This window comes from Hemicordylus capensis, chromosome 2 (genome assembly GCF_027244095.1).
Source record: "Hemicordylus capensis ecotype Gifberg chromosome 2, rHemCap1.1.pri, whole genome shotgun sequence".
Taxonomy (NCBI): Eukaryota; Metazoa; Chordata; class Lepidosauria; order Squamata; family Cordylidae; genus Hemicordylus; species Hemicordylus capensis.
In genome coordinates this window covers 52745676-52763694 of record NC_069658.1, presented here as the reverse complement: position 1 = coordinate 52763694, position 18019 = coordinate 52745676, and the positions used below count along the sequence as shown (strand labels likewise).

General features: G+C 40.5%; 1 protein-coding gene across 16 annotated transcripts in view; it reads left to right on the top strand.

Annotated features, from left to right (window-relative positions):
- Positions 1-18019, top strand: part of SSBP2 (single stranded DNA binding protein 2) — a 210574-nt gene that overhangs the window by 167144 nt on the left and 25411 nt on the right. For 5 of the 16 annotated variants that reach the window (XM_053288748.1, XM_053288746.1, XM_053288734.1 and 2 more), the window contains 6 exons: positions 283-342; positions 2245-2311; positions 4864-4934; positions 10167-10234; positions 12941-12989; positions 13763-13798. In XM_053288748.1, the coding sequence (XP_053144723.1) occupies positions 283-342; positions 2245-2311; positions 4864-4934; positions 10167-10234; positions 12941-12989; positions 13763-13798 (351 nt within the window). Of the gene's footprint in view, positions 1-282; positions 343-2244; positions 2312-4863; positions 4935-10142; positions 10235-10584; positions 10669-12940; positions 12990-13762; positions 13799-18019 lie in introns of all 16 variants that reach the window. The other 11 variants (XM_053288736.1, XM_053288741.1, XM_053288733.1 and 8 more) reach the window with 5 other exon arrangements.

Sequence of the window (18019 nt, the reverse complement as noted above, 5' to 3'; positions counted from 1 at the left end):
ACTGTTTCACTTCCATTTCCCAAGAGGTGAGTTGGTGGATCTTGGGCTACTGAGGATGTTAGTGGTGATGCCTGGTGCCCTCAGAATGCCTCCAGCTCCAAATTATAAGCCTCAAGCAATATATTTCTGGCTGACCACCAGGCAAAAAGTACATTAGCACTGGCACAGCTCAAACAACTTTATTTGTTGTTAACTTCAAATAAGAGTCGGTATCGATCATATTTTAGATGTAATTTAAAATGCTTGTATCTATGTTCTTAATCCAGTTATCTCCTTTTGTAGCCTTTCATGTCCCCCCGATACCCAGGAGGCCCAAGGCCACCTTTAAGGATACCCAATCAGGTAAAAGTCCTTTTATTAGTGAAATGCAAATAGGGAAATCATATTAACTAGGAAAGCCAGACTCTGCACACACATTTTGAACAGAATAATATATGCAGATTACAAAAACTATGCAGATATTTGCCTTAATAACAATCAGCTTTCTAATATTGGAAATATTCTACACCAACTGCTTGTTTCAGATGGTACTAGGACAAAATTCTCAAGATTTGGGTCTCTTGTACCTACATCAGTACATAGCAACCAAAGATTAGTGCCATGGCACTGAAAACCTGTGGTTTAATGTAGCATGAGGTTTCCTAGGATATGCTGAAGATAGCTTTTACCTTAAAAATGACACAGAAAAGATATTTTTAGCAGCCATAATATATTGGTTTATTTAGTAATCTGTCTGTACTAGACATACAGAGTCCACAGCCTCTTTCTTGTTTATCCATGAAGCAGATTTATAAAGCACTTCTCAGGAAAAGTTATACATCTTTAAAATGGATTTATAAGGTTCTGTAATAGGCTGTTTAGGATAAGGCGTAGTTATTGCTTTGATCACATGTTATATTATGTTAAAATTTGAACATTTAGCATGGTTAAATATGTGCGTTTATAGGATGTATTTCTCAACCAACATCCCACTGAAATCAATGGGATTTTCACAGTATTGCTATGCAGGATTGCAACATTTTTGATTGACAAATTCCAGGATGTGTCAAAGATAATTAAACAAAGTTAATTAAAGTTAATTAAACGAAGTTAATTAAAACTAGAAAACATGGTAGAATTTCTGAAGGTATAAGGAAAGTTATCTCTAATTTATTTTGCCATTTTGGCAGATGAAGTTGTAAATTCTTATAGACCTGGGATCTGGCTACATGAGTGCAGATGATTTTTACCCTTAATCTTTCAGTGGCTGACATCCTGACTAACGAAGCATACACATTAGGACAGTCTGTGGGGATGTGGTGGGAGCCCTCACACAACTCCCGTAGTACTCCTGTGTGCACACTGTTGTGCAAGGGAGCTCGTATTTCTGAGTGCTGCTCATGCTCTGGAAGCACTCTGTAAGATCAGAAATACATTGCTGTCCCTCAATGACCTGTTTCCAGTCTAACAAATCTTCCAGTGTTCAAAAGTATTAGCCATGTTGCACAAGAGCAAACATGCAGGAAGACTGTGGGAATAGTGTCAGGGCTCCCATCCAGGGGCGGAGGGAGGTCAGCGGCAGCCCAGGTCCAGCCTGCCGCCACACTAGCTCCACCCCCTGTGTCTGATGGCAGATGCTAAGCCATGCCTCCTGCATCTGACATCAGTCGCAGGGCGTAGCTTTGCTTGCAACTGGGCCACGTGACCTTGTTTGCAGACAAAATCCCGGGCCAGCACCGCGTTCGCAGAGCAGCAGGAGTGGCTGTCCCTGCCTAAAAGGCAAGAAGAGTTGCTTCCAGCCGTGCTGCAAACACAGCGCTGGTTTTGCTCACGAATGGGCCACGCTGTGAACACAGCACTGGGCTGCGTGTCCCCTAAAAGGGCTCTCCCATTTCGGCAGGGAGAGCTGCTCCATCCAGCGGCTCTGGCCAGGGATTTTGCCTGCAAATGGAGCCTCACAGCCCCTTTCGCTTTCGCAAGCAAAGCTATGCCCCCTGCATCTGATGTCAGATACAAGGGGTGTGGCTGGGGCACCAGGCATGGCCCATGATTGGCAGAGGCCCGGGTTCTTCGAACCCGTTTGCTCAGTGGTGGCTCCGCCCCTGCTCCCGCCACATCCTCGCAGACCCTCCTAATACACATGCTTCATTAGTCAGGATGTCAGCCAATGAAATTAAACTGCATATTTAAAAAATATTTTTAAAGAAAACGCCTTTATCAAAATACAACTGACTTCTGTTTTTCTGTGGATGTTTTTATTTCTAGGCACTTGGAGGTGTCCCTGGAAGTCAGCCATTATTGCCTAGTGGGATGGATCCAACACGGCAACAAGGTAAAATATATTATCACTAGATACACTATGTAAACTGCCCTGAGCTACTTTAGGAAAGGTGTTATATAAATTGAATGAATGAATGCATGAATGAACATGTCAGTTCAGATATTTTGCATCATCGTGCTTTCATTTTTCACTTTTTATTAGTTGGGGTGAAAGGCAACAAATTGGGCACTATTGTGACACAATAAGTAGGAAGTTCCTATTACACTTTTCATTAATCTCTTGTGGAATGCTATACACACTCTACACTTGACCTTAGCCAAAAGGCTGAGAAGTGATTGGCTTTTGGCTGTAGACATAGAAAAAAAGGGAGAAGCTTCTTGTTTGCCTTTCAATGCAAAAAGTCCATTTGCTCTGCCTATATTTGAGTTTTGATCATTTTGTTTTGGTGTACAAATTGCATCATGACAGGATCTCCATCAGAATCTGAGGGTTTTATGTAGTCAGTGTTGATGGAGATTAATTAAAAAATTATCTAAAAGCCCATGCCTGATAAAGATTTCTTCCCAATTCATACTCACTTTTTCTGTTTTTAATAAGTTGTTATTGCTTGGAGTCATCTGCTTTTCAGAACTGCCAGATATCTGGTGCTCTGTGTTGCTGCCGTCTGTATATTAAACGTGTTTCTATACATGTTTTGAATCTATTTCAATCTCAAGTTGAAATATATTCTGTGGTTATGTAATGTTTAGTATTGTCATTCAGAGCATCTTACCAAATGGTATGAGTATAATAGTGTGCAGTTTCCCCAATAAGTGTTTAATAAACCTAGTTTATGTCTGAATAAAAATGAGACTAGGTACATTACATTTGGACCATCTTGGACTGGAACTAGGTGGCACAGTTTTGTGCTGGTTCTGGAATGGACAGTTGGGGGCCTGCTGTTTAGCCACTTGGGCATAGGTCTACAAGGTCCTCCAGTGTTTTGTCATTTCCCCCAAGAAACGTTGACATGAAACCACTCAGAGAGAGGATTTGACATGGGAGATAGTGTCACCAATATGTGGATGAAGCACATGGGGGATGGGGTGGGGAGAGCACCACACAAACAAGAACAAAAGAAGAGAACAGGAATGTGGACTGAAAGTTTATTAAAAAGGCAGGTCCCAGCGCATTTCAAGTAGAACTCTACTTCAGGGGAAGAGATTCATAAAGCACAATGCTCAGCTTCTCACCAGGTACTAGCTGCCAGTTTTCTAGTTCTTGTTTTTACCAATTTGTGGGTGACACCTAGCTTAATCTCTTTCTTCCATCTGGTTTAAGGTGGCAATGAAAATTAATCTCTTTCTTCCATCTGGTTTAAGGTGGCAATGAAAACCCTTGACTGTGGTTTGGAGGTTTGCTAACAAACTGGAACTTAATCTAGGCAAGACAGAAGTGACTGGTTAGCAAGAAAGCTGATCTAGAATTGATTACTCAGCGTGTTCTGGACAGGATAGCATTTCCTCTTTAAGGATCAGCTGTGTAGTCAGAAAGTGCTCCTTGATTGTCTTTGTTCTTGGATGGCCAAATTGCAGCTTTTGCCCATCTTCATCTGGTGCACAAGCTACAGCTCTTTGTGGTGTAGGCAGATGCACCAATCATATCCAAGCTTGGCTACTATTATGTGTTCTTTATGGGGCTGCCCTTGAAAAGTGTTTGGAAACTGTAGCTATTGCAAAACGTTGCTGCCCTGATGCTTCTGGAGGCTTGGTTTTTGTAGGATAATGTTCCAAGTTTGTTCAATTTTCATTACCACCTGATTTGTTTCCAGATCCTTGTTTTTACCTTTGACTGTTTAAAGCTTTATACAACTTACCTGAAGAACTATTTTATTGCATATGAATCGCCTGTGAGGTAATATGGAGAAGCCCTGCTCCAGATCCCTTCCCCTCCTGAAGTGAAGGAAAGGGATTACTGGTGTGGCAGGTAGGGACTTGGAACAGGGCCTTTTCAATGGCCACATCCAGATTATATGGAACTCCCTTTCTAATGAGGCTTGCCTGCCCCGCTTGATCTCTATTCCGCTCTTGAAGATTGTGAAGACCACCCACCCTCTTCTACATGCCTGTGGCTTCTTGTGAGGCCTTCATAGATTTGCTATTGCTATGATCAGTTGCTGCTGGGTTTTTTATTTGACTTAGTTGATTTTAGTTTTGTTGACTGATCTTAAATGTATTTTTGGTACCTTTCTACCTTTTTCTAGAAAGGTAGTCTAGAACTTTTACAGTAGTTAAAATCACACAGCTAAACAGATTACATGGGGAATTTGCTATGGCTCCTAAAAAAAAAACCGATTAAATTTTTATAATAGAAATAAAGTTCTGGAGAAAAACAGCATTTGTTCTTTGATTATAGATAATACAAGCACCATCTGAGAAGAGCTATTCCATCCAGTGTATGAGATGAAGAAATAATACCTCCTCTGTGATGGTGCTCTTATCACTTAAAAAAAAAAATTCTCTCTGATTACAAATGTGCCTCTGATCAATCAAAAGATGTTTAATCAGCTTGGTTAATCTATTAAAACTTGTAGAGTTAATATTTTATATTGTTGTTGTTTTTAGGACATCCAAATATGGCCGGGCCAATGCAGAGAATGACTCCTCCTAGAGGAATGGTTCCGTTAGGACCACAGGTATATTGCTTACATGTTTCAGCTCACATATCATATTAAACTCCCTTTTTTCATAAGCAGTTTGGAATTATAGTGTTATGACAGCTATAATGCTACTTATAAGTGTTTGCAAAGGTATGACCTTACACAGAAATACAGCCTGGATCCACCACTTGATTAAACTACAGATCATCTGGTCTACCATTCTGGTTCTAAATGTGGCCAGTAAGATGTATATTGAGGTTTCCAAGTCAGCAAACCCAACAATAAAGTGACCCAATATGTGATAGAAATAATGAATACAGCATCTATTTTAATACAAACTTGTATTAATATACGAAGTATGTAAACTAAAATACATACAATGTGAACACATTCTACAGTCTTTAAGTGTAAGCATGTAGTTCAGTGGGCCACCAGTATATTGTGAACCACCCAGGGACCTTTTTGTATGGGGCAATGTATAAATATATTAAATAAATAAATAAATTTGAATTTTCATTTTAACAAGGAAGTCTTTATCAAGAAGATACAAATAAATGTGTGGTAAAGTCTTAATTTTTCCAGAAGCAAGAGCAAGCTGCTGTTGAGTTCAGTTCCTCCATGAAGGTGTCTGCAGCTATCCTAGAATATCATTTGCTTGTCTTCTCACAATGGAGCTATAAAAACACCATGTGGTAATTCATACGGTATATATTCGTCACCTGTTAAAAAGATTCATGCATTCATAGCTGAGCTGAGCCTTCATATCTCTTCTTCACTTCACTTTAAATCATGGTTATGTTAGCTATAACTAGGATAAATGCAAAATAAGTTATGAAAACAAAGAAAAGTAATATTATTCATGTAAAATATTTATATCCCTCCTTTCCAGTACAATACTGCTCACGGCAGCTCACAACAGTAAAACAAACAAAACACAGTGTAGTATAAAATCAATTAAACACACCCAATTAAAAATTAAAAATGCATCAGACTTTAGTAAAAGACATTAAAAAGCCTCTCTAAACAAGTAACTTTTAAGATCTTTTTTAAAAAAAACTCTAAGGCAGGGAACATGGCAGAGCTCTTCTAGGAGAGCATTCTAGAGCTGAGGGGCTACAACTGAGAAGGCCCTGTCTCTTGTCCCCACCAACCAAATCTCAGTCAATGATAGGGCCATGAGCAGGGCTCAAGATAATGCGCAAAGGACAGATTCATATGGTTGACTGCAGTTTGACTGATACCCCAGCCCCAAGCCATGTAGGACTTTAAAGGTCAAAACCTGCACTTTGAATCTAGCCCAGAAGCAAACTGGCAGCCTGTGAAGGTGTAGCAGGATGGGTGTAATGCTTGAGAAGTTACTAGTGACCACAAGCATCCTTGCAACATTCTGGACCAGCTGAAGCTTCTGAATCATCTTCAAGTGCAGCCCCACATAGAGTGCATTGCAGTAAACCCATCTGGATGTCACCAGTGCATGAGTGATTGAGGTCAGAGCTGACTTCTCCAATTAGGGTTGCAGCTGGCGTACCAACTGTAGCTGATAAAAAGGACTCCTGTGTACTGCTACCACCTGCAATTCCAAGGACATAATCAGGGCCAGAAGTAACCCCAAGCTGCAAACTTGGTCTTTCAGGGGAATTGCAACCCCATCCAGAACCAAATTTTCCTCACTATGTCACCTTAAGTGGCGCAGCAGGGAAATGCTTGACTCACAAGGAGAAGGTTGCTGGTTCAAATCCCCGCTGCTATTATATCGGGCAACAGCGACATAGAAAGATGCTGAAAGGCATCATCTCATACTGTGTGGGAGGAGACAATGGTAAACCCCTCCTGTATTCTGCCAAAGAAAACCACAGGCACCAGGAGTCGAAATCAACTTGATGGCACACTTTAGCTTTTCTCAGATAATCCATTTTACCCAGGCTACATCTTATCTGGATTAAGTTGGTTTGCCACCATTCAATCCAGAACAGCCTGAAGACTCTGGTTCAGAACATCTGTTGCCTCCCTCGGATTACCTGATTTAAATGATAGGTAGAGCAGATTGTTGTCATCAGCATGTTGATGATATCACAGCCCATACCTATGGATGACCTCTCCCAGTGATTTCATGTAGACGTTAAAGAGCATGGGGAACAGAATAGAACCCTACAGCACCCCATAAGCCAAGAGATAAAGCAGGTGGCTCTCAGCATCACCATCTGGGTACAACCACCGAGGTAGGACCGGAGCTGCTGTATCAATGTAATAGGTACCAAACAAAAGAAAATAGTCAAACTGTTTTTGATTGTTGACCTTTGGCCATCTTTCAGGACAATTCCAAATCAATCTTCATATTTACCTTCTCATATTGTATTATTTTAGTATCATTTTTTCACAGGCTTGACTTTTTTCTCTTTTTCAGCCATATATCATCAATGTTAAATGCATAATTTGTGTAAGGGATTGTATCCTATCAAAGTCCAACAAAGAAACTGATTTGATTAACAAAGCTACAGCATTCCATTAAAACCTGTTCAGAAGAAGGAAACAGAAGAATGTGAATCCCGCGATTCTAATTGGAGAAAATGAAATAGAATGCAAGGCTGCTTTCCTTTCTATTGACATATAGCAGCTATATACAGGGCCAACCCTAAATGAAGCAGGGTAAAGCTGGCCACTTCAGGCAGCAGATTATGGGCCAGTTCTCAGGAACAGAAGACAACCCATTCAGCACACATTGTTAGATGTCAAAATGGCACAACACTATTTTTCCTCTTCCCTTGCTAACAGGAAGAGAGGAAAGGGAAAAGGTTTGAAATGAGGAAGAAACTGAGGGTATGTTTAGAGGGAAAGCAGGGGCAGGAAAGGAGAAGGAGCAGGGGCAGGAAAGGAGCACCATTTGGTGCTCTTCTTCAGGCAACAAAATGTCATGGAACAGCACTGACTATATATTATTTTAATACACTAATAATAAAGGAAAGCTCCTTAATCGTCAGTTTTAGCATGTTGCCTTTTACCCAGAAATGTTGGTTTTACATAATCACCGTTTTCACTTTCTTCCTGCCATAAATACTTGATTAAGCTCTCTTGGAAGGTATTCCAACATAGTAAGATTTACATTTAGTAGTGATTTAAAACATCTTGTTTTTGAAAATGGTCAAAAGTGTAATACAGGTGGACATTGCTATACATGATACTGCTATTCACGTATCTGTGGTCCCAAAATAGGCACCTGTCCTTAGCATATGTGGAACACAAAGGGTTAAGTTCCACGTATCCCTAGTGTCGGGGTGGCCAGAAATAACGTGGTGGTCATTTACGGCTGCCATTTTAGAAGAAGGAGCCATTTTGTAGCTCATTAAAAATAAAATCCTGTGAGTTTTTGTGGGCAAATGACCAAATTGGGATGGGGAGGCATTCCTGGAAGGCCGGAGACCCGCAGAGCTTGGAAGGACACTTTTTGTTGTGATTTCCCCCTCTTTTTTTGCCCCTTTCCCCAGCCTAACCCCCCACCGCCCACATTCCCATTGCTGCAATGCCCTGGTATTCGTGGTTCCATGGTGGAATGGAACTCCCTGTGGATAACGGGGTTCACTTGTAACGTAATTTATCACTGGAGTGCATTTATAAGAAAGCTCAGCCATGACAAACATGCAGTAAAAGTAATTATAGTGTCTTTTCCTTGTCAACAATGTGTACAGTTGCACCCTTAGATAAATGATGGATGTGCTGAGTGGCTTTGGGCAATTTGTTTTCTCTGTTTTAGCTGCTGCCTATAAAATACCAACAGTATTGTGTTGACTCACTAGGTTCTTGTGTGGCAGAACAAGGTCTAGTATAGCCTTTGTTCACTGAGAAAATAGTCCCAACAAGTACTGCTGCTGAGCAATCTTTCTTCCAAAGGACCTTATCTTGTACCTAGTTTTGCATAAACTACATTGAAGGTTGGCTGCTTAATAGCCCTGCTAAATGGATAGCACCCTAAAAATGCTGCTTTGAATTGTTCTATGGAGAATCTGTTCTTGAATGATTTGATATAAAATCTGTTCTTGCAATCCACCAATAAAGTATAGTGAACTTTTAGTGGGAAGAGTTAATTAGAATGGATTTCAAGATTATGAAACTTATTTTAAAAAACTTGTTTAATTTCTTATGGTGATCATGATATGTATTTATATTTATAGGATATTTCTGTACAGTATCACAGAAGTTCTGAGTGACATGTTATCATGAGTCATTGCTTGAGCATATTATCCTACAACATAGATTTTCTTATTTGGATAACTTTGTTTTAATTGTATGTTCTAACTGCATTACAGTCACAAAATGTTATAAGGGACAGCCTTGGCTAATTCAAAACATTCAGATTTTCCTGTCTTCACTTCGCAAAGCACAGTGGACAGCATTCAGACTATGTTAGCCATGATTAAGTCCCATTAAAAACAATGGAACTTTAGTTAATCATGACTAACTTTTCTCATTGATTTTAGTAATGCTTAGTCATGGCTAACTAGTCTGGATGCTACCCCTGAGATTTCTCAAAATACATATCACTTTAAAAAAAAATTAGGACAGCTTTTATAGTCTGTACATTTGAGATAAGATACAGTTGTGCTACAATTGCATACAGATAGTTGAAAGATCGGCTGGGAGCTGTTTGACACACATCTGGTTTTGTGTAGAACATGCCATTGGACTGGGTATAGGCTCTGCAGTTTCCAGATCACTTTCATGTCCTCTGAATAATGTTGGTGCTCATTACTATTGCTTGCTTATTAAAGAAACCTAGTATTCATCTTGTTTTGTATTCATGAAAGAGCATTTTCTATGGCATAGATAGCATTCTAATGCTTGTGTTACTAAAATACTGCATTAGGAAAGAGTTGTTTTAAAAATCTGAATCCCTTAAAATGTTTTTAGAGCTTGAGTCAGCTTTCATAAATGGGCTGGCTATAAAATCTGCCCCTCACTGACAATTGCGTAGGCTACCATAAATGTTGCAATCTTCATGAATCAATTAACATTTTTAAATGTGCTGACCACACTTCCATTGTTAAGATAATAAGACTATTAGAAAATGCTAAATAGTTTCTTTCATCAGAGATAGTATAGAAATAATAATTGTTCTTAAAGTCAAGCAACACAAATCCTGACAATGAATGGTACTGGCCTGTCCAATCAGCAGATATGTAGGGAAGTCATTAACCTGCTGTCCTTTCTTTCCCCCCTCCTCTTTGGTTTTGTTTTTTTGTTTTGTGGTAGTCTGACCCTTGGTTATCATTGCAGAACTATGGAGGTGCAATGAGACCCCCACTGAATGCTTTAGGTGGTCCTGGGATGCCTGGAATGAACATGTAAGTAAAACAATATATTACTATAACATTTGCAACAAGCATCATGTTTTCCATGTTTTCATGGTTAGTTAATGAAAGTGATGTGTAGAATGTTATAGGCAGAATGTTCTTTAGTTCACTGGTTAACATTAACTTTTGCAATAAAATAGCATATGTTTCATATTCATATGGCATCAGACAAAGCCTCACCTGGAGACTTTCCACAAGCCAAGATCCCAATATTTTCTTGATAAAAATGTTGATTTCCTGCAGTGGTATTATATTGAAATTCTGTGTTGTTGTTGTTGTTGTTATTGTTGTTAATTTTTGTATATTTTAATATATTTGGTCCTCATTCCACACGTATTAAGGCACATGCAAGGACTCACTCTTTTTGCTAGTAGAGATAACTGCTTTTCGAAGTCGTCCTTCTCTCTCCCTTTTGGTTTTTATGGGTATGTGAAATTGTTTTTGCCTGTAGTAAAATAGTAGTGTCCTTAAAATGTAATGGTGTTCGGTGGATTTCATTTGTTTTTTGGGCTTTGAAGGCAGTGGTAGACATCCAGCAGGTTAGTGTGCTGGACTAGGAGTGGGGAGACCTGAGTTCAAATCCCCATTCAGCCATGATACTTGCTGGGTGACTCTGGGCCAGTCACTCCACTCTCAGCCTAACCTACTTCACAGGGTTGTTGTGAGGAGGTACTTAATCATCGTCATCCCCAGCCACATTGGCCAGTAATAATCAGGGATGACGGGAGTTGTAGTTCAACATCTATAGGATTGCCAAAGTTATGCAGCTCTGACATAAACTGAATAAGTAACACTGTTGAACAGGTTCTTATGTTTATTATTTTCCCACTTGATAGCAAGAGTTTAGCCTTTGAAATCCTGCCCTGAGGCAAAGTGTAGGACTCTTGCTATCCATCTCATCTTTTGAGAAACAAGATGTATACAGTCAGATACTGATCATGGTACCATTTCCAGTTTTCAATGAGAGGACCCTGGTTACTGCTGGCTTTTGGTATGCATAGGGTTTGTGCAAGTTCAGAAGATTAGGTGAGCCAGCACCACAGCTGAGTTACATTTTAGTTCTTATTGAGGGGAACAGCACTTACTGGTGGAAGTCTAAGGGTGCAATAGACGTAACTGAGATTTGTGACAAACCTGGGCAGAATAAATGTGGTGGTGTTCCTAGAGTAATCTCTCTGGGTACATTCATGCATAGTAGAAGCTACCTCTCCCTACAAGACTATCTATAGGAGTCCATAGGATGGAAATTGCAGTTTAGACTCACAGGTAGCCAGGGTTGAATGATAAACGATAATGTTGCCTCCAATGTGCAGATGTATTGTGACATAGTACTCTAAAGCATATTTTTTATAATGGACATGGTATACTAGGCAGATTAGTGCTATGGATGGTGTCATGCACTTCCCTGACTGTGTAAAGTGACCCACAAGGACTCTCCTTAGCAATGAGAGTAACAGTGAAAATAGTTTTGTCCAGCCACAAAGAAACAATGCCACCCCCTAGGGTATAAGTAAAGTATTGATTGAAGTGTCATCCATTTATAGGTCCTCCATAATGCTAAGGGTGTGTGGCAACTAGCAGAGTACTTTAACAATCTTTAGAGGAACTCCCTAACACAAAAAGAGGCTAGAAAGTGGCAGGTAGCTTTGTGTCCCCCCAAAAAACATTTGTTGTCTCCTTATCAGGATTTTGAAGTACAGTCACCACTTCTGATGAGACTTATCTCAGCAATAGAGATAGAGTAGAGCAGCAGATTTATCTTCCTCTTTCTGCAGTAAAAAGTTGAATTTGTTTTTCTCCAATGGTTCTACGATGGGTCAGTCTTTACTTTTGGGAAGTAGTCTTATTGGTTGACAGGCAGGGTCCATTGTTTACATGACAATGAGAGTGCCTCCTGAAAAAAATAGATCTCACTGGGTAGTTTAAAAAAAGCAAATGAACTGAGGAAGAAGAGGCCCTTCCCTTCCTGCTTAGCTTTGGTTGCCTCAGTTAGGTTTGGGTGCCTCATTTTTCTGACAGCTTGATATTGAAAGGTTTTCTGCTGTGCCGGGTATCTCTACATGAGACACCAATTGAAGGAGCTTTATTACATCACAGTCAGGGGCATCAGTTGATTTCTTATAGACAACTGGAAGACCTTATTTGCCTTACAAATCAACCTGATGCTGAAACAGAAATATGCGAGCATACACCAGTGAAACCTGATTTTTCTTGCGCATTAGAGAAAAACAAAAGTATTGTTATATGAACATTCACAGACAAGTGTGTCCATCACATGCAGCCATTATTTCCAAAATATTTGAGATTTGCTTTTAGGATGAGCCACCAGCAGCTCATCCTAAGGAGCCAGGGGTGGGGGGTGGGGAGAACGCCAAAGGAGACAACTCAGGTGGCGCCTCTCTTTCCTGTGCTGCCTGCAGGCTGGCCCTTCATCAGGTAGAGCTGTGCAGTTAAGCAAAGGGTCAATCTGTAGGCAGCATGGGAGAGAGAGGAGCCACCCAAACTGCCTCCTTTGGGTGCCCCCTTGGTTCCTTAGGATGAGCCGCTACTAGATTGAGGTGAACTATACTGAAACAAATGAATTAGTTTATCTTATTTTAAACTGAGAATAACAGGGAGAATGTACACAACAGAACATAGCATTGATTTTTAAATGGTAGGTTAAATTAAATTATTGTGTGATCTTTTATATTTTAGGGGTCCAGGAGGTGGTAGACCTTGGCCAAATCCTACAAATGCTAATTCTGTAAGTAAATCTTGAAAAGTATTGGATGTTGCTTTGCTCCTTTTAAAAAGTACCAAAAATCACTTTACTTCTATGATAAAATACCATCCGTGTTCCTCTGGGATGGTGCTGATGATGAAAAGGGCCTTTTCAGTGGTTTGTCCAGACTCTGGAATGCTCTCCATCCCACCCCAGAAGTCAGTTTTGTCTTCCTCCCTAGTAAAAGATTTGACCAATATGGCTGCTTAATTATCTTTTATTTCTGTAGCCTCCACATTTATTATATGGTGGTTGTTATTTATTAAGCTTCTGTACTGCTGTCCTCTCTCTTAATACAATTTAAAATGTATTATTGCTAATATAGCATTTAAAATATGTAGTGGTTTTTGTTAGCTGCATTGGATATTCTTTTCTAGAAAGATGGGACCAAAATTCTCTTAATAAATATTCCTTTGTTTCCATGTGTTCATTCTAGAGGTATTTTCTTACACACATACGGACCCACTTCTAATTGTGCTGATTATAATGTACAGCATGCATAATTTAAAAATGTCTTGTAACAACAGTTGCTGACATTGAGAAACAAGAAAAAAAATTCACCTTTAGATCTTCTTAGTGATTTGATCAATAGAAATCATGGAACAGTTAGATGGCCTTTATTGACTTTACTGGTTTCTTCTCTCTAAAAACCAGATTAAAATGGAAAATTAAGTACGTAACTATTAAGAAGAACCCTCTTTTTCTTCCATCTTAAAGGGGAAAATAGCTTACTGTGGTTTCCTTTTCTCTTTTAGATACCATACTCTTCTGCTTCACCAGGGAATTATGTAGTGAGTATGTGTGTGTGTGTGCTTATGCGCATGTGCATATGTGTTTACTCATTAGCATAGATGTTGCATATCATTTAGGTTAAGAAATTGTTGTCCAGATGTTAAGGAAAACCCATGTGTATTGGTTGAGAAGTAAACATTGGATGTTTTGTGTCATTGTAACTGCCATATATCTGTAGTACATATGTTGATGTTCATTAGTAGAGCAGTTAAGAGTCTGGCCAAAATTGCCCTGAATGCTGTGTTTTACTTCAGCATATGTTCTCTAACTGGTACAATACATAGTCTTCAATAATGAAGAAGTAAAGTCAGCTGTTTCAAGGGACACTGTAATTGGCTTGAATTCTAGAAATTGCATTTGAAGGGTCCAAAAAGCATAATCACAAATACAATTCCGTGCAATATTTTACTTTCTAGTCATTAATTACCTGAGAACTATCTTTATCATACACACACCCCTTGTGCTGTTTTACTTTAACAATACTTATTTTCCTCACTTAAACTGAATGGGATTGGATAGTTCAATCTCAAGGCACTCTGGTGGTGGAATCCCCAATGTAATTAAAGGAAGATTAAAGGAGGAAAGCAGGGAGTGGGCTTGGGATGACGGAACCAGGGGAGAAATGTCCCGGGTGGGCAATGAGGGGGATTAGATGTGTGCAGCCTTCTGAAATAAGTTTTGACTGAAATAAGTAAGTTTTGACTGCATGTTTAAAAGCAGCAAAATTGGGAATCTGCGAGCAAGTGAGCTGAGGTGTTTTGTTTTATGTTTTTGTTACTGCATGGTGTCCGGATAAGGGATACTCAACCTGTACAACCAATGTGTGTCTCCAAAGTAGTTGAGGAGAACTGTGCATTGGGGACAAATGCATTGATACTGGGTGGCCTGGCAAGCACAGACAGAGACCAGAGAATCATATAGAGAAGCCTGCCCTGCCCTGCCCTGCCCTGCCCTGCTGAAGGCAGACTGTAGGACAGGAGCAATATGTTTCCATGCTTTTCCCCACTCAAGGAGCTAGATATGGAATGGGGAATAAATGAAGGAGGCAAAAAAAGAGCATCGCCATTCCCCTCATCCTGAAAGGTTTACGGGCTGGAAGGTTGAGCCAGAGGCCATGTTTGGTTTGAGGGAAATAGGAGTGTGAACAGGTTAATGTTTAGTCATGTTTCTACTGTGTCCCTGATGGATGAGAATGGAGAAACACTGAAGACTTAAGAGAATAGGCAAGGGGGGTGAGGGGAGGACTGGGATTTGCTGTTCTTCCCTTGCCTGTCAGTCTAGGCAGGTGTTTTTTGGCTAGAATTGAATACTAGCCCTTTTAAAAAAAATTAAACCATAGATAATTTTACTGTAGGAAATTTAAGTGCTGATTTTGTTTTATTTAATTACTGTTCAAATGAAAACAATGTTCAATCAGGTTTTGATGTCACTTCTGGAATTTTACTGTAGCTGCAAACGTGGTAGGAAAACAGTTATGCTGACTGCTGAATAATTAGGTGATTGGGGCTAAAATTAATTAGCAGTGTTGAATTAAAAATAATAGCTTGCTTATTAATCAGTTCACTCTGTTTTGATGGTTAGCATATTAGCAACACAAAAATAAAGACAAAAAGGAAGGAAAGGGGGGAAGTGCATTTGGGGGATTTTAATAGATTTTGTTAACATTAAATCAACTCTTGTCAGTCTAATTTTAATGCATTAGTTACATTTGTGCACATAAAGACAGAGCTGATTATCTAATACTTGGTCATTCAGTTAATCAACATTGTTTAAGATGTGTATTAAAAAGCTTGTGACATGTTATAAGAACTAGATAAAGGGTACCTAGTCAGTTCAATAGAAAAACGTTTTGAATACTGCTTACTCAACCTATATGGTTTTTGAAAATTTTGTTCAGTATGTAAAGAACAATAGCATAACTCTTAGGGATACTTGCATATACCATATCTTTGCTGAATATAATCAGTGATTAATCAGATGCAAGATTTTGCATCTGAGGGTGGAGATGTGAGGAATTAAGTGGATTAAAAAATAAGGATTTTTTAAAATACATAACTGCCGATCAGCTGCTATCTATACTCATTCAGAAGGAGTGGATAATAAATACAAAGGGTGAGGATAATACAAGGGTTTTGTTTTTACATAACCAACGATCAACAGTGAGTTTTATTTGTGTATGGGTTATATTCACAAAAATACAGTACTGGTATCCAACAGTTACTAAAATCATCCAAGGAAGTTGTGTTGCACCTTTAAGATATTAGGGTCCAGATTTTAGAAATCACATATTTCAGGGTCACAAAGAGATTGTGGTCAATACAGAAGAGAACATTTGGCTCAAGCAAAACAAGCATGAAATAAAGTGGTCAAGAATTAAGCAGAGCCAAGACAAGTGAAAAGACCAGATGATGCTCCAAGGCTATATCTGTGCTATTGTCAAAATCCAAAGAAGCCAGTGAATAGATAGTTCTTGAGACTAGAGTTGTAGTTAGCCGTAAGCAATGATGAGTGAGTGGGAGGCAGCAGAGAAAATGGGAGGCAAAAATGTGATTCCAAGCAAAGAGGAGAAGCAAGGGTTGGACTTTATTTTGGGAGAGTGCAAGTCAATGCTTGTCTGTTGGATCAGATGTAGTTCAGTGGGGCTTATTCATTAACTGTGCATAGAATTAATTGTGCATAGAACTGCAGCCTTGAAGAGCATTATGTACATGCAAGTTGCATGATGCAACCCCCCACCCCATTGTTTCTCAACTTCCTGCTGGTCTCTTGTTGCTTCTGGACTGAATTGTGCCCATTAGTTTGACTAACAGAAAGCTCAGTGGGTTTAGTCCAGAAAGTGATTGATGGAAAGGGCAGATGAATGGACCAACCAACCGACTGATTGCCGTGGCCACTGCTATACACCTTGCTCTGTTTCGTCTAGCCATTTGATCTGGGTCGAGATCCATCAAGACTCATAAGAAGTGGGTACTGCACCTGTGCAGGGACCATGCGGTAGCTATGCTGAAGCTTGTCGAGGTGTCCTGGCCACGCCCCCATGCTCTGCGCTTGCTATTTAAGGGTGGCCAGGATGCATGTTCCTCAGTTCTTTTCCGACCACCGTTGCGATAGGACCTCGGTCTGCCACTAGTCGGGAAGTTCCTCGTATTTTTCTAAGAGTTTGTGACCTTGTTTTCTCCCACGGACCTGTTTATTTGGCTTTTTAACACGGACTGGCTGACGATCCACATTTTCCTCCTTGACTCGGACCAGCTGACGTACTCTCTCCCTCATTTTTGAACTCTGACTGGCTGACCGACTCTTCTGGCTCTTCTGACTAACTGACTGGCTGATGATCCTTCGACTCTCTTACTGCGAGATGGCTGACAAAAAGAAATCCTTTAAGAGGTGCGAGCGCTGTAAAGCAAAACTCCCCTCTAAGCATTTACATGACTTGTGTTTCATCTGCTTGGGAGAACAGCATAACATCGCCACGTGTAAGATATGCCTATCTTTTTCCAAGCAGACCCAGAAAAACCACGTGCTTTGTCTTCATGCTGCTATATATGACGACATGCTGAGCCCCTTGATGCCAGGGACGCCCTGCCGTTCAGCGTCGGGAAGGAGGACCCCTCCTAAGTCCTCGTCGGTGTCGACCTCGCACAAACCTAAATCGCAACCCCGACGAGCATCGACTTCCAGTCCTGACCATCCTTCCAAGGTTGTTCCAAGTAAACCCGAGAAACGAAGCTCGACACTGACCGCTCGACACCGAAACCCCCTTCGGCATCGACATCTAGTGGGAAACCCACATTGACGCGCAAGGAGGACTGATCTTCGACATCGACCTCGGGGTCGAAGGCTGCTCTCCCCTTGATACCAACATCTTCAAAGTGCAAAAACACCGATCGCCCCTCAACACCAAATGGGAAGCGTCAAAGACTTATCGACCTGACGGTAGAACGTACTCCGTCCCCCTCGAGTGTGCAAATTCGTCCCCCCCACACACACATCAGGGCCTGACGGCACCACCTGCGCGCCACTGTCCTCGATTGACGCGGAAGCTTCGATCCCAGCACAGCAGCCTACGCACACAGCTTTGAAACCGACCGCTACCGTTCCGAGAGCCCTTTCCCTTTCTCCGGCTCCAACGCCGATTGCCTCTTCTCCTCCATCCACGCCGAGGACGACAGCCCTTCCTCTCTCGACACTTCATGCACCAGTGGTCTCTGTATCCAGGC